At 37.8% G+C, this 13,140-nt stretch overlaps 2 protein-coding genes across 2 annotated transcripts; both read left to right on the top strand.

The window, feature by feature from the left end:
• The first annotated feature begins 1,267 nt into the window (after positions 1 to 1,267).
• LOC141571669 (uncharacterized) lies at positions 1,268 to 5,296 on the top strand. The gene is made up of 2 exons (XM_074333145.2): positions 1,268 to 1,504; positions 5,157 to 5,296. The coding sequence occupies exons 1-2, from the start codon at positions 1,466 to 1,468 to the stop codon at positions 5,250 to 5,252; spliced, it is 135 nt and encodes a 44-aa protein (XP_074189246.1). The 5' UTR covers positions 1,268 to 1,465; the 3' UTR covers positions 5,253 to 5,296.
• Positions 5,297 to 5,562: 266 nt separating this feature from the next.
• Positions 5,563 to 10,492, top strand: PTP4A1 (protein tyrosine phosphatase 4A1). The gene is made up of 5 exons (XM_019738639.3): positions 5,563 to 5,703; positions 6,823 to 6,915; positions 7,227 to 7,357; positions 8,351 to 8,425; positions 9,107 to 10,492. The coding sequence occupies exons 1-5, from the start codon at positions 5,599 to 5,601 to the stop codon at positions 9,222 to 9,224; spliced, it is 522 nt and encodes a 173-aa protein (XP_019594198.1). The 5' UTR covers positions 5,563 to 5,598; the 3' UTR covers positions 9,225 to 10,492.
• Positions 10,493 to 13,140: the final 2,648 nt, after the last annotated feature.

Genomic DNA, 13,140 nt, shown 5'->3' with positions numbered 1-13,140 from the left:
TTTGAAAGCACTTACTTTGTTTACAGTGTATATGTTTATAAGAAAGTTGAATAACTATGCAAGCACAGTCTCTAAATAGAAATTCTAATAAATCCTAAGAGCTGCAGTACACTGAGAACACAATTTGATCCCTAAAGCCCTCTCCAATCTACTGCACAGTGAAAACAACAAACAAAAGGCTTCAGTGTTAGAAAACCAAGTTCTTCAAAGCAGGTAAAAGTCCTGTTTACTCCTTCCAGAAAGCAGAAGAGAAAGGGTTTTCAGATTATAAACGAGAATTGCCCTTGTGTAGCACAGAACAATTGGGATAAGGCTCTACTTCTTAAAGGCCTAAATTGTAAAGACAGTGGGACAACAGGACTGAAAATGAATAAAAAGAAAAGCTTTAGCTTTGACGCAGGAGAATTACATCAGACCTTGACAAAACCGGAGTCTTAATTTTTAAAATGCTTCCTTTATGAGCCTTTCATTATCTGCGACATCAAGTGAACAGCACTACAAAGGATGCATGTGATTTCGAAACACCACAATTGAGCCAACTGCATCTGCCAGCGTATGTGGCATTGGAGACGTCACCAAAAAAGAAAAAAAGACTGTGGCCAGAAAAGGGCTTTATCTGCATCACGAGATACTCTCCCTGACTAATATAAGTTTGTGAAGATAATTTTCTCTCTGCTTGGAAGTGCCCCCCCGGCGACAAGTATTCACCTAGTCGGAGCCTAGGGCCGTGGCATTAAAGGTGTTGAGTCACCGGGTAGAGCGGTCATGCGACATTATTCTTTGATGACGTTGATCGTAGGGGCTCAGGTGCCAAGGTAAACCGCTGGCAAAGATGACTGTGGTTATGACTTAAGGTAGAAGCAAGCAGAGCCGGGACTGAGACACGGTTCCAGTCCTAGAAGGGTTGCATTTTAAGTTTGAGGCAAACTTCAAGCCTCCCTTGTAACGTGTTTTAATGATAAGAACCAGGGTTTGCGGCGCTATTCCTCCCACTCCATGGATCGGAATCTTCTCTGGTTCCCATCCCTTCCCCACCCCAGACTTTGTCCTCCAGAGTCCCTTCTAAGCCACCCTCCCCCGCCCAGGAGCACTTCGCCATTCATCAACCGGTTCACACCGGCAGCGGCCGCCGCGCGGTGACGTCCGCGGGGGGCGGACTTCCGCCCCCGCTCCTCGGCGCTCAGCCCGGGGGCCCCCGGCCGCGATTGGTAGCCAGGGATTCGCACGTCGCGCCGGCTATAAAAGGGAGGGTTTGTGACGCAAGGCCGCCTCGGCGCGCGTATTGGTTCTGTTGACTGCGGGTCGACTCGGCTACGCGCTCTCCTCCGAGCTGCTCACTGCATGGTAGAGTCTGGTGCCCCCGCCGCCGTCTGCAAAGCCGCCGCCGCCCCGCCACGACCACCTCCACCCCCTGCCCTGCAGCCGCCGCCACCGCCTGTGTCGCCGCCGCCTCGGGACCGGCTGTATGATTAGGCCACAATCTTCAATGAGTAAACATATTCCTGTGAGTATCCGTCTTACCGCCGCCTCTCGAGCTGGGGCTCCACGACCGGCCTCCCGTCCCCGCTGTCGCCTTTGTTCAGAGCCCGGCGTCCGCTCCCCGCCGCCCCGGCCTAGTTCTGGTGGGTCCTAGGCAGGAGGGGACCGGGCTACGGCTCTGTAACCGGCCGGTGGCGGCTGACTGCGGGGAGGCTGAGGCCGGGGACTGCGGGGGAGCAGTTGGCCGCGGAAGGCACCGGCTTCCTCGTCCCTGCCGAGCCTGGGGCAGCGGGGGCGGTGCGGCCGGGCCTGCGCGGCGAGCGGGGGAGGTTTCGCCCGCGCAGCGGGCCGGGAGGGGCGGCACAAAAGCCGCTTTGTGACCGCCGCCTCCGCCCTTGGCCCTGCAGTCAGGCGCGCCTGGTCCGGACCCGGCGGGCCCTGCGACAGCTCGAGGCCCCTTTGTTTGGTCGAAAGAGTGGCTCGCCGGGGGAGCGGGGACGTGGCCCGGGGTGGGGCAAGAGCTCCGCGTGTCACTGCGGAGCCGGATACGGGGAGGGCGCGGCGGCACTGGGGTCGCCACGAGACCCAGGCTGGCGTCGGGTAGGCGGGGCTGGTAACGGTCTCGGCCGAGAGCTCTCGGAGCTCGGGGACCGGCGCGGGACAGGAGCCTGGTGCAGCCAACTTTGTGCTCCGCGGCCGGGACCGGCGCCTCAGACAAAATGGCCTCGGCGTCCGCGCCTGACTGAAGGCGCGGTGCGAACCCGTGATTGCGGCGCGGAGAGGGGGTGCCGCGGGCGGACCCCGTGTGCGCCGCGTGCGCCGAGCGGCGGGGCCTTCGGGGGGCCATTCACGAACTGCAGCTTTACGGGGCCTGGAGCGGAACTGCTGGGTGAGGTCGCTGACTGCCTGCCCCGCCCTGCTCCCTTGGTCTCCACCTGGTAATTCGAGCTGTTCCGGATTTAACGCCCCACTTTGGGCTCTGGATAATGGGAACAAGTCGAGTCTTGTCCTTTCCCTGGGGCGAGACGGTCGACAAAGGGCCTTGGAAACTTCCAGGGCTACTGTTGCGCTGAAACGAATGAGTCCTCGGCCGGCACCAGCGCGCAGTTTCCCTGCCAATCTTGGAATGGCCCTGGATGGCGCCTTTTAATTGGTACTATTTAGAACTGTTCCTGAAATCCGTGGTGTAACGTGTTGTTGCCTTCTGTTGGCTTGTGGCAACAGTAGCCAACCAGAGCCAGAATTCTAAGGTTTATATTCTGTCCCTGTGGAAATCTCTACCATTCCAAAAGTATTAAGTTGTTATTTGCGCTGTAGTTGGAACCGTCGACGTGATTGGGATCCAGATTCTGAGGCAATGCTTCCTGTTGCCCTTTTTGTATGAATTTTGTTTGATGGCAGTAATAAATCAATTGAAAACCAGAAAGCTAGATCATTCCCAAGAGTAAGCAGCATTTTACACATGCTTTATTCTAGATGCAGTACCTAAAATATAAGTAGATGTAGGACAAACTCTCCAACCGTTTTACAAAACTGTTGTATAAATTAATTGCCTTCAATGCAGTCTGACAAATTGTCTTAAGCTTCTGCACAGAAATTGCTCTCCCCCCCCCGCCCACGTGTATAGTATTGTGATTATGTGCAATTTACAAATGGGAGAGGAAAATTCCTTGGTATTCCCAAACTTCCCATCTTAGTTTTTCCTGTAGCAAGGAAATTGGGAAGGGGAGAAAGATTTGTCTTGGGCAGAACAGAAAGATGATCTGTTACTGGTCACTGCAGTTTTGGTAGCAGTCCCTCACCCCCACCCCCCAGCCGCTGGGTGGCTCCACTCAGTAAAAATAGCCACTTCACTAAGTGAATTATTTCTATATTGCTTTCTGTGCTTCCTGATAAAATTACTAACATGAAAGGATATGGCCACAGTCAGCTGTAACAGGAATTTTAGGGGTTAAATCTGGAAATAGTGGTGTGAAATACTCTTCAGAAATCGCCTTACAATTGCAAAATGATAGTACCTGGCAATCAGAGTACTGAGATAAGTCATTGCTCTTAACAGCTTTACAAATGATTTCTTTAATTCAAGGTGTGTCGTGGAAAAGGTGCAAGAATGCACTTTTTATTCTAAGGAAGTAATATTTAGGATTTGGGGTGAGATATAATTGAAATTATTTCCTGGTTTCTGCAGTCTCTATACACTGTAATAGAGTGAAGTCCTTAATGATAATCTAATCACTAATTTTTTAACCCAGCTAGCAAGTAGGTGAAGTAATAACTTCCCAGGGCTCATTTGAACAAATTTGGAATAATGAAAGTTGTGTTACAGGAGGACCTTTTGATTCCTGAGACTAGTTCCATTGTTTGGACAGAAAAGTGAACTGGGTTTTTGACTTGATATTTTCTGTGATCTGCTAGATTTCCATGTGGATTATTACTCAAAATTTAGGGAAGTTCTAGAAACTAATTAGCACGGGACTCTATTTAAAGGTGTAATATGACAATAGCAGATAGTTTTAATTTAATTTTATGCTTTTTAAATATTTAAATTTAAGAATAGAATCCTAATGGAAAGTTTTATAAAATTTTATTTGGTAATTTATCCATGAGAATACATATAAAGTGGCTGGCACTTGGTGCTCTTGTTAACCTATTAATATTTCTTAGTCCTCTCTTTATTCCTAAGTACACAACTGTCTTATGAACTACTTGATAGAAGATTAACATCGATGCTTTTTGTGTACATATTCTGAAAATAACCAGTAATTAATCATTTAATCTTTGATGTAGACATAAAACTGATTTAGTTCTTTAAGGAAACTTGGGTAAAATGTAAATATTTATTGATTGATAGGTAGTTACCTTGCTTTTGAGACCTATGAAAGAAATGCAGGGTAATTTCTACCACACAGTACCTCCCTCTACCCCTGAATTAGATTGTTTTAGGCTGGATGAGTGAAATTTTGGTTTTAAAATAACAAGAATATTGAAATTATGAATACCTTTTATAGTTATAAATGGGATTTTTTTGTATTTATAAACATACATCCTTATAATATTTCATATAACAAGTTGATTAATTTCCAGAGACTTAAATAAGGAAAAACTGTTAAAAGGGAATGATAAATTAATCGGTGGTTAAGGATCAGATAAGATCATGTATATTTTGGAAGCATTTTGAAAACCAGTTTTGTTTTGTTTTTTTCAAGAATACATTAGAGAAGTAAATTATGCTAAGACTAAGCTTCAAAGTTTTCATAAAGGTTGTAATAAATGTAAAAATACTTTATTAGTTGGAAACTCAATATAAAAAGTTGTACATAAAGTTTATAACAATAATGTAAAGCAAAGAACCAACTATTAAAAGGACTGGTTAATAGAAGACTATAAGGGATATTGATCAAATGTAACTGGTATTCTTTGAGGGATCTTTGTATTAGATGAGTAATTTAAAGTAATCTATTTGTGAGTGCTTGTTTTATGCTTATTGATTTAATCTTTAATCATCCTGTATTTTTGGTGTTCAAATAAAAGTTGAAAGGTGGCTTGGGCCCAAATTTGAAAAGATAGTTGTGTAGTTGTATACTTAAGTACTGTAATACTGTAATAGCATAACGTATTCCTTTTGAATTGGAAAACAACTTTTTTCTCTCTTTCTTTTTTTTTTTTTTTTTTAACAGCAGTTCTGTGGTGTTCTTGGTCACACATTTATGGAGTTTCTGAAGGGCAGTGGAGATTACTGCCAGGCACAGCACGACCTCTATGCAGACAAGTGAACTGTAGAAATTCATTACTACTCCACCAAGAAGCCCCCATAAGAGTGGTTAACCCGGACACCGAAGTGTTGAATTGAAAACTGCAGAGCATTTTGCAAGAGTTCTGACCTGGATGGGGTAAACCTCAGTGCACTTCCTTTCTATTGCCTCAGTATTACTGGATTGAAGAATTGCTGCTTCTTGTTAGGAGGTTCATTTCATTTCCCATTACTCCCAACTTCATACTCAAAGCACTGAGAATTTCAAGTGGAGTATATTGAAGTAGACTAAGTTTCTTTGCATCATTTCTGTATTCAATTTTTAAATTCTTTCATAACCCTATTGAGTGTTTTTAAACTAAATTAACATGGCTCGAATGAACCGCCCAGCTCCTGTGGAAGTCACATACAAGAACATGAGATTTCTTATTACACACAATCCAACCAATGCGACCTTAAACAAATTTATAGAGGTAAGCTTTGAAACTTTTCATTGTTTTAAACTGATTGCAGTTTAATAGTGGGCCTTTTTGTCTAACAAAATATTTTGGAAAATCCTGAGATGGTGTGCCTACAGTTCCAATTCTCAGAAACGAAATATCAGTGTCTTTAGGTTAAAGGTAATTTTGTTTTATACATTTCAAGAAGCACATGTACTTGAGTTAGTTTGGATTTATAAGTTAATGTCTAGTTCTTTGTACCTCAAAGTTTGCTTAATTTATTATATGTGGACAATATAGCAGTATCGCTCTTGCTTATACAAAATTTATAGGACAAAGGCTGCCACTTACAGATTGTTCATATATAAACTTAGCCTAATACCATAAACCAAAGTTAGTTTATGTCTTGGACCCCATTTGATGGGTAGAATCCAATTTTCAGTTACTAATTCTCTTTCCTGGTGTGGTTGCTAGATAGCCAAAACTATCTTACTACCTACCTCTTGTCATTATAAGGAAGGAATACAATGCTGAATAATTTATTTGGACACATAAACATTTTATTTTATATGTGCAGATGCTCAGAAACAACAAATAGGCCTTGCAGAGCATAGAAATACTTTGACAATCTATATACTTTTATATTCCAGAAGATAAAAAGTACTAACTTTTTATTATGTAATACGTTTAGTAATAACATATTACGAATCTTTCCTGTGGGTTTTCCTGTGTACTGCAAATGAGTGAAAAGGAGTTCATATAAGGAGTAAAGTCAGATTACTTATGAATGATTACTTTGGTTCTGTTTACCTTTGTCTTTGAATTGCTTCTGATTCTCTTGGGTTAGTGCTTCATGTCCAACTAAGCTAGTTTTACCATGACTAAACAACTTCAGTATATGAAGAGTTGTGGAATTTTTTTAAACTTCTAATTTATTAAAATGTAATGTTTAACTTTCCCTTTATGCTATTTTAGTATTGTTATTTAAAACATGATTTCACTTCCTTGTTAAATATACGTAGGTTATACAATTCATTCCATGATGTTTTGTTAACCAGCAATACCTGCTGGAGAAATGATCAAAGTTACACAGTGGCAATAGTGACATGGTATAAAGACTATTGAATATTTTTTAATGTATGTTTTTCCCAGGAACTTAAGAAGTATGGCGTTACCACAATAGTAAGAGTATGTGAAGCAACTTACGACACTACTCTTGTGGAGAAAGAAGGCATCCATGTTCTTGTAAGTATTTAATAGTTCTATGTGTTTATGATACTGTGCTACAAAGTTTATTCTAATAAACCAACTTCAAAAAGCTTAATTTTTTAATTTTTTACAAAATTATGCAGTATCTTAATTTCAAAATAAGCAAAAGTTTGAACTGAAAAGATCTTTGTAAAGATACAGCATATTTGTGCATCTCATTAAAAGAGTTTCACAAAACATCTTTAAACATGTTAAAATGCATTTAATAACATTTGGGTGTTAGAAATTTAGGATTATTAGTGTGGTATTTATAAAATATAAAATGCTTAAATATTCTTTTGACTTAGGATTGGCCTTTTGATGATGGTGCACCACCATCCAGTCAGATTGTTGATGACTGGTTAAGTCTTGTAAAAATTAAGTTTCGTGAAGAACCTGGATGTTGCATTGCTGTTCATTGTGTTGCAGGCCTTGGAAGGTAAGAGAATTTCTTAAATAGTTGATGGTAATGATCTTAATTCTAGTAAAAACTTGATATTGACTCTAGTGAAGGAAGACTCAGTTATCTCTTCATGAATCAATTTGCTTTGTTAGGTTACTTAATGAACTAAATTAAAAAGTAGGTGATTATAACAACGTATTTCCAGTAGAGCTGGAACTAACATGCAATCGCTATGATTTACATTTATCTCTGTGGACAAAATTACTTGTAGAACTAATTGTGTGTGCTGGGTTATGTCCATGGTATTGGAATCATTGTCTAAGCTTATTGGAGAAAAAGATTGTGAATTGTCTCTTTAAGGTAGTATGTATTAGTTTTGAAAGGGTCCTTGATTCTGGAGGTTCTGATTTCAGTAGGAACTAATTACCCAGTAAGTGCCAAAATATGCATGTCCAGATTTGTAAATCACTACCACCGCCCTCCGCCTCCACTGTCAAAAAGAAAGTCCTATTCTGGTGAAGACTAAAATGAAAATTAGTGGGGGAGTTAGCATACAACTGTGTCAAAATAAAGAAAAACAAGCTAAAATAAAGAAAAATTTCCAGAAGGTCTTTAGAAAAGAAGTTCATGACATTTAAAACATTTTTGTTTGTTTTTTTGTTTGTTTGTATTCGGTGGAAAGTATTTTTTACTGCTTAGAATTCAGGAAAAATTGTCTGCATTTATCAAGGTGTACCCTGTCTCCTAAATATTTTGAAAATTACCTTCCAATAATACAAATTTTAACTTCTAGACTGACTTGTAATAGTTAAGAGCAAAGTTCATTTTTGGTTCTAGATAAAATGTGAGTTTGATATGAACATACCGGTACTTTATTTTTTTTTTTTTAATGTCAAGTCAACATTTTTACTACACATATTACATAGGAAGTATAGTAAATAATAGTACTTCTGTATTGGGGAGTGTTAAAACTGTTGAATTTTCCAGGATTTGATTTTGAAAAAAATGATTTATCAAAATTCTTAACAGAGCTCCAGTGCTTGTTGCTCTAGCATTAATTGAAGGTGGAATGAAATACGAAGATGCAGTGCAGTTCATAAGGCAGTAAGTATATAATGAATTTTTTTCTTTTCCTCATTGAATGTCAGTGAGTTTAATTACATTGCTATGAAAGCAATTGTTTTCCAACAACCAATCCGATCATTTTTAGTATTAAAACCAGGAAATAAAGATTTTACCTCCTTTTTTTTGCATTCCATGTAGCTGTTCATATTAGATTCTACTCCAATAATTTTTTAATTGTTTTACTTTAAATTCTTGATTGAATATGTTGCTTTCTTGCATTTTTATTGGGGTTATAGTTAATGTACGGTAAAATGCACAGGTCTCAAATGTAGATGAGTTGACAAGAACAGCCAAATCAACCAACAAAGTACAATGTAGAATATTGTGATCACTCCCTGAAGTACCCTCATGGCCTTTGTAGTCATCTTCCCTCCCACCAAAGGCAATCTTTCTGACCTCTATTATTATAAATTAGTTTTGTCCTTTCTTGCACTAAATATAAATGGATTCATAAATTTTGACTATTGTAACTACTCAAAAGATTTGAAAAATTTACTACCCTTTCTCCATTTACACATGTATGCATGTCCATATTTCTGTATTAAATCGCAGTAATAAGATAAATTGGTACAAGAGAGGAGATAATTTCCTATAACACAGTAAACTTTATTATAGAGGAATGTTGCTTTAATTCTTTCATCTTTTGTTTTTTCCTTCCAGAAAGCGGCGTGGAGCTTTTAACAGCAAGCAACTGTTGTATTTGGAGAAGTATCGTCCTAAAATGCGGCTGCGCTTCAAAGACTCCAATGGTCATAGAAACAACTGTTGCATTCAATAAAACTGGGGTGCCTGGTGCCTTGGAAGTGGAACTTGAGACAGGACCTAATTTGTCATGCATCTTAGCCAAAATTTGGCTTGGTGAATAAGTCTAAGGAAGCTACCATATATATAGGAGTATCGAAAAGCAGTTTTACCAGGCCACAAGCTTGACAGAATTGCAGCCTCTGGGTTACGATCGACCTGTTTTGACACTTAGTAAAAGATTCTTGCTGTTCAGCATTTAAAATGTGCTTATCATTTGTAACAATTGACTTTTCCCAAAATTATGCAGTATTGAGTTACGTCTTTAAATCTATTCCCATGCCAGAATCTATATAAGAAATTTAGAAAGATTAGGTGCCAAAATATCCCGCACAATACTTGTATATTTTTGGTATCATACAGAATTAAAATCCCAGGAACTATGAATACTCTGGACCTTATGTGATTTATCCCTTCAGTCATTTCAAACATAGAAAGTAGGACCTATAGTTATTTGCCTGCTCACTTTATGTTTACATCTCCCATGTTCATACAAGTATTTTTTCATTTTTATTTTGGATTTTTATACCAAGTCTTACAGTGATTATTTAATGTCTTTCTGTAAATCTCATTTTGTGCTGTTAAGGAAAGCCTCCATTTTGAAAATCTACATTGTACAGAAGCACACGTCTTTAATGTCTCCAGACAAAAAAGCCTTACAGTTAATTTTAATGTTTGCACTTGGGGTGCAACTTACAGGGAGGGCCTGAAAAAAGAATGGGAGGGGGCTATTAAGTATTTTTAGTAAAATGTTGCCTTTGTCTTGTGCAGAACACGTAGAATATGCTCTTTCATTTAGTAAATATTTTTTTAAAAGGTAGAGATGCTTTTGTTGTAGCTAAAACAATTCTTAATCATAAAAATTCTTCGTGTAATTTTTTTCATACTTAATCTGAAGTTTACCAACTTATTTTTGTTTGAAGTGTGATTTTTTTTTTCCTGTTTCCAACCTCTTGCAAAAAAAAAAGTGGGTTTCTGCTAATGAATTGAGCAGACATCTAATATTTTATATGCCTTTTGAGCTGTGTAACTTAATATTTGGATACTTGATAATTTGTTTTATTATGTAATTGATAAAATGGTGATGTGTATTAATGTTAGTTCAACCATATATTTATACCGTCTGGGAATGTGTGGTTATAGTTCTGTGGGAGAAATAATTTGTCAGTGTTCACCAGCTTGTAAAAATCTAGTGCGAGAGCTTAAACATCTAAATAAATAATGAAATGCATTTATCATCACTGACATTGTTTTGCTTAAAGTTAACTTATTTTGTAGAAAACATTAAGCTTGAATTGTGTTTCGCTTAGTGCCATTTGAAGTGTGTCTTTTTTTAAAAAACGAATTAAAATGAAGTTGGCGTTTTAGTAAGCTCCTTAGAGACAATTTGTTAGGGTCATGAGAACTGTTTAATATTTTAAAGTACTTATCATTATAACCTTTGCTTTTTAAAGGTTTAGATAATTTTGAATCAATGTATACTATTGTGTAATAAGGGAAGTCCTTGATTTGAAGCTCAGTTCCACCAGTTAATAACTGATTTGGGGCAACTTCTGAGCCTCAGTTTTCTCATTTGCAAATTAATAATTACATGCCTTTATAGGTTTTTTAATTAATTTGAACATAATCTGAAGTATTTCCTTTGCATAACTCATGTTAATATAAACAGGACTTAAATCAGATGACCTTGTCTGATTTTTTTTTTAATAGCAGTTAAAACTGAATTAAAAGATCAAAATTTGAGTAAACTATACTTTACCTTGTTCTGTAAAGAATTTGTTTCCATCTCTTCATGGCAGTTTAGCACTTAGTCCATTCTTGAAACTTAGAGCTGGGGCAAAAGGATCAAGAAAGGCCTCTGGATGCCCTTGGTTCTTAAATCTTAGATATTTTATGATTGGGGCTAAGTTATTTAACCTTGCTATATTTTTGTTGTTTTTAGTACAGCCTACTCTTGAGAAGATATTTGTGTAATTGATTACTAAATGATAATTTCTATTGTCACATAGGCCATAAAACAGCATTTGTGTTTATAGAGAGGAGATACCATCATGATTAATGAAACATACTCCGTTTGAAACAGTTTGCAGAGTTGAATTGTATATATGGTGCTAAAAATCAATTTATAAACCTTGTTTTGTACAGTATACAATATAAGATTTGCTTTCTGTCCAAATATTTTCTGTCTTGTAAATATTGACTCATAAATACATACTATATCCTGGGAGATTCTTTATATCTAATTAGAATTAAAGTAAAAATATGAGTTGAGGTCTTTTATACAGGAAGTTACCAAATGGGTTCTAAAATTTGGTTACTTGGCTTTGGATAATTTCCTTCAATATGATGATGTAAATAATGACTAGCTGATAAGGCTTATCTATAGGAACCATGTTGCTGACATGTAAGTTATGTGATTACTGAAGCATAACGAGAAAATGAAATTTTTTAGTTGAAAAACCTACAGACTAGTGCTATTGGCCATTTTGCAGCACGCTGCAACCTTCATTTATTATTCCCCTAATTCTCTCTTTTCCTAGGACTGCTGTTTTGTACCCACACCTTCACACAAATGCATGCCTAGAAGCATCCTAGCCTAGGCATTCAGTGCCATCTGGTCACAGAGCACTTCAAAAGGATATTGTCCCCTAACTTGACTTAAGAATTTCAGTCTCTCGGGTCTGTTTTAAAATGCCATTCTGTTAATCAGAAATACAACCATTCGCTAGGCATTTAAGAATATGGCAGAGAATATAAAAGACGGTGTCACCAGATTTTGGTCACCAATGAGTACTAAGTAACCCAGCCCTTGCCATAAATTGAGAATGCTTTCTATTGAAGTTTTAGGCAGTATAATTTCAAAGGGAAGTGGAAACATTTCTTTTACATGTACACAGTACAGTTTTGAAAAAATACAACATGTTATCCATCAAAATTATCTATGACAATTGTGTATAAATTAACCCATTTAAAAAATTGAAAGCAGCAATAATGTGAAAAAACATCTTCCATAAAATGATTATTTGACAAAATGATTTATTTTTCCTGGTCTACTGTCTTATAAAATACATGTTTATGTATCAGATTTGCTAAAGTACAATATCACCCTATGCTCATTACTGTGATAGGCATATAATAAATCCAGAACAGTAGGCGAGAATTAAGTAATTCATACATATAAATTTAAAAAGAGTAATGTATATGTGCATAGATACACACACACACAAAAAAATACATGTTTGCTGTACATGTTTATATACATATTCCTTGATTCCTGAATATGTATATATGCCATATATATATATATATATATATATATGCCTCCTTACACCTCAACTGAAATTAAAGACTGATTTTAAAGTGTTCGACACAATGTTTCTGCATTATGTTTGGGGTAACGCCGCAGAATCTTGGAAGGAAAATACATATTTGCCTTCAATTAATTAAACCAATTTTATGCATTGTTATGAATTGTGTATACAATTACACATATAATTTGATGTATATTGCCAGACTAACCAATTGAGTAATACAGTTATCATGATAGCTACCTTTAAGAGTAGTGTTGTCAGGTAGTTTTCATAATTTGATGACCTGACAATTATTAGTTACACCAATTTTATATAATCACTTAAGGGGTTTGAGCCTCTAGTTTGATAACCAGCCTATAAGTGGTAGAACCCAGGGATTTAAACCTGTGTGACTATAGACTACACACAGCTATGACTATGTGACCATTTTTCATGTAACCAGTTTAAGATTTTATGTGAGTTCAGCTCCACGTACGTAACGCACACTCATTTTCTTGAAAACCTGTTCATAAATAACATGATTTTATAAATTTAATATTTAGATTGAACCCTTTTCTATGTTTGCAGAAGAACCTTTTTGAA

Source organism: Rhinolophus sinicus, chromosome 2 (genome assembly GCF_057876585.1).
Source record: "Rhinolophus sinicus isolate RSI-liver-muscle chromosome 2, RSI-T2T, whole genome shotgun sequence".
Taxonomy (NCBI): Eukaryota; Metazoa; Chordata; class Mammalia; order Chiroptera; family Rhinolophidae; genus Rhinolophus; species Rhinolophus sinicus.
This window is presented reverse-complemented; position numbering and strand designations above follow the sequence as displayed.

Excerpts from the sequence above, each read along its gene's own strand:
- PTP4A1 (XM_019738639.3), top strand. The coding sequence starts at position 5,599 with ATGGCTCGAATGAACCGCCCAGCTCCTGTGGAAGTCACATACAAGAAC. Across the intron at positions 5,704-6,822 it reads CCTTAAACAAATTTATAGAG|GAACTTAAGAAGTATGGCGT; the intron begins GTAAGCTTTGAA and ends TGTTTTTCCCAG. Across the intron at positions 6,916-7,226 it reads AAGAAGGCATCCATGTTCTT|GATTGGCCTTTTGATGATGG; the intron begins GTAAGTATTTAA and ends CTTTTGACTTAG.
- LOC141571669 (XM_074333145.2), top strand. The coding sequence starts at position 1,466 with ATGATTAGGCCACAATCTTCAATGAGTAAACATATTCCT. Across the intron at positions 1,505-5,156 it reads CAATGAGTAAACATATTCCT|CAGTTCTGTGGTGTTCTTGG; the intron begins GTGAGTATCCGT and ends TTTTTTTAACAG.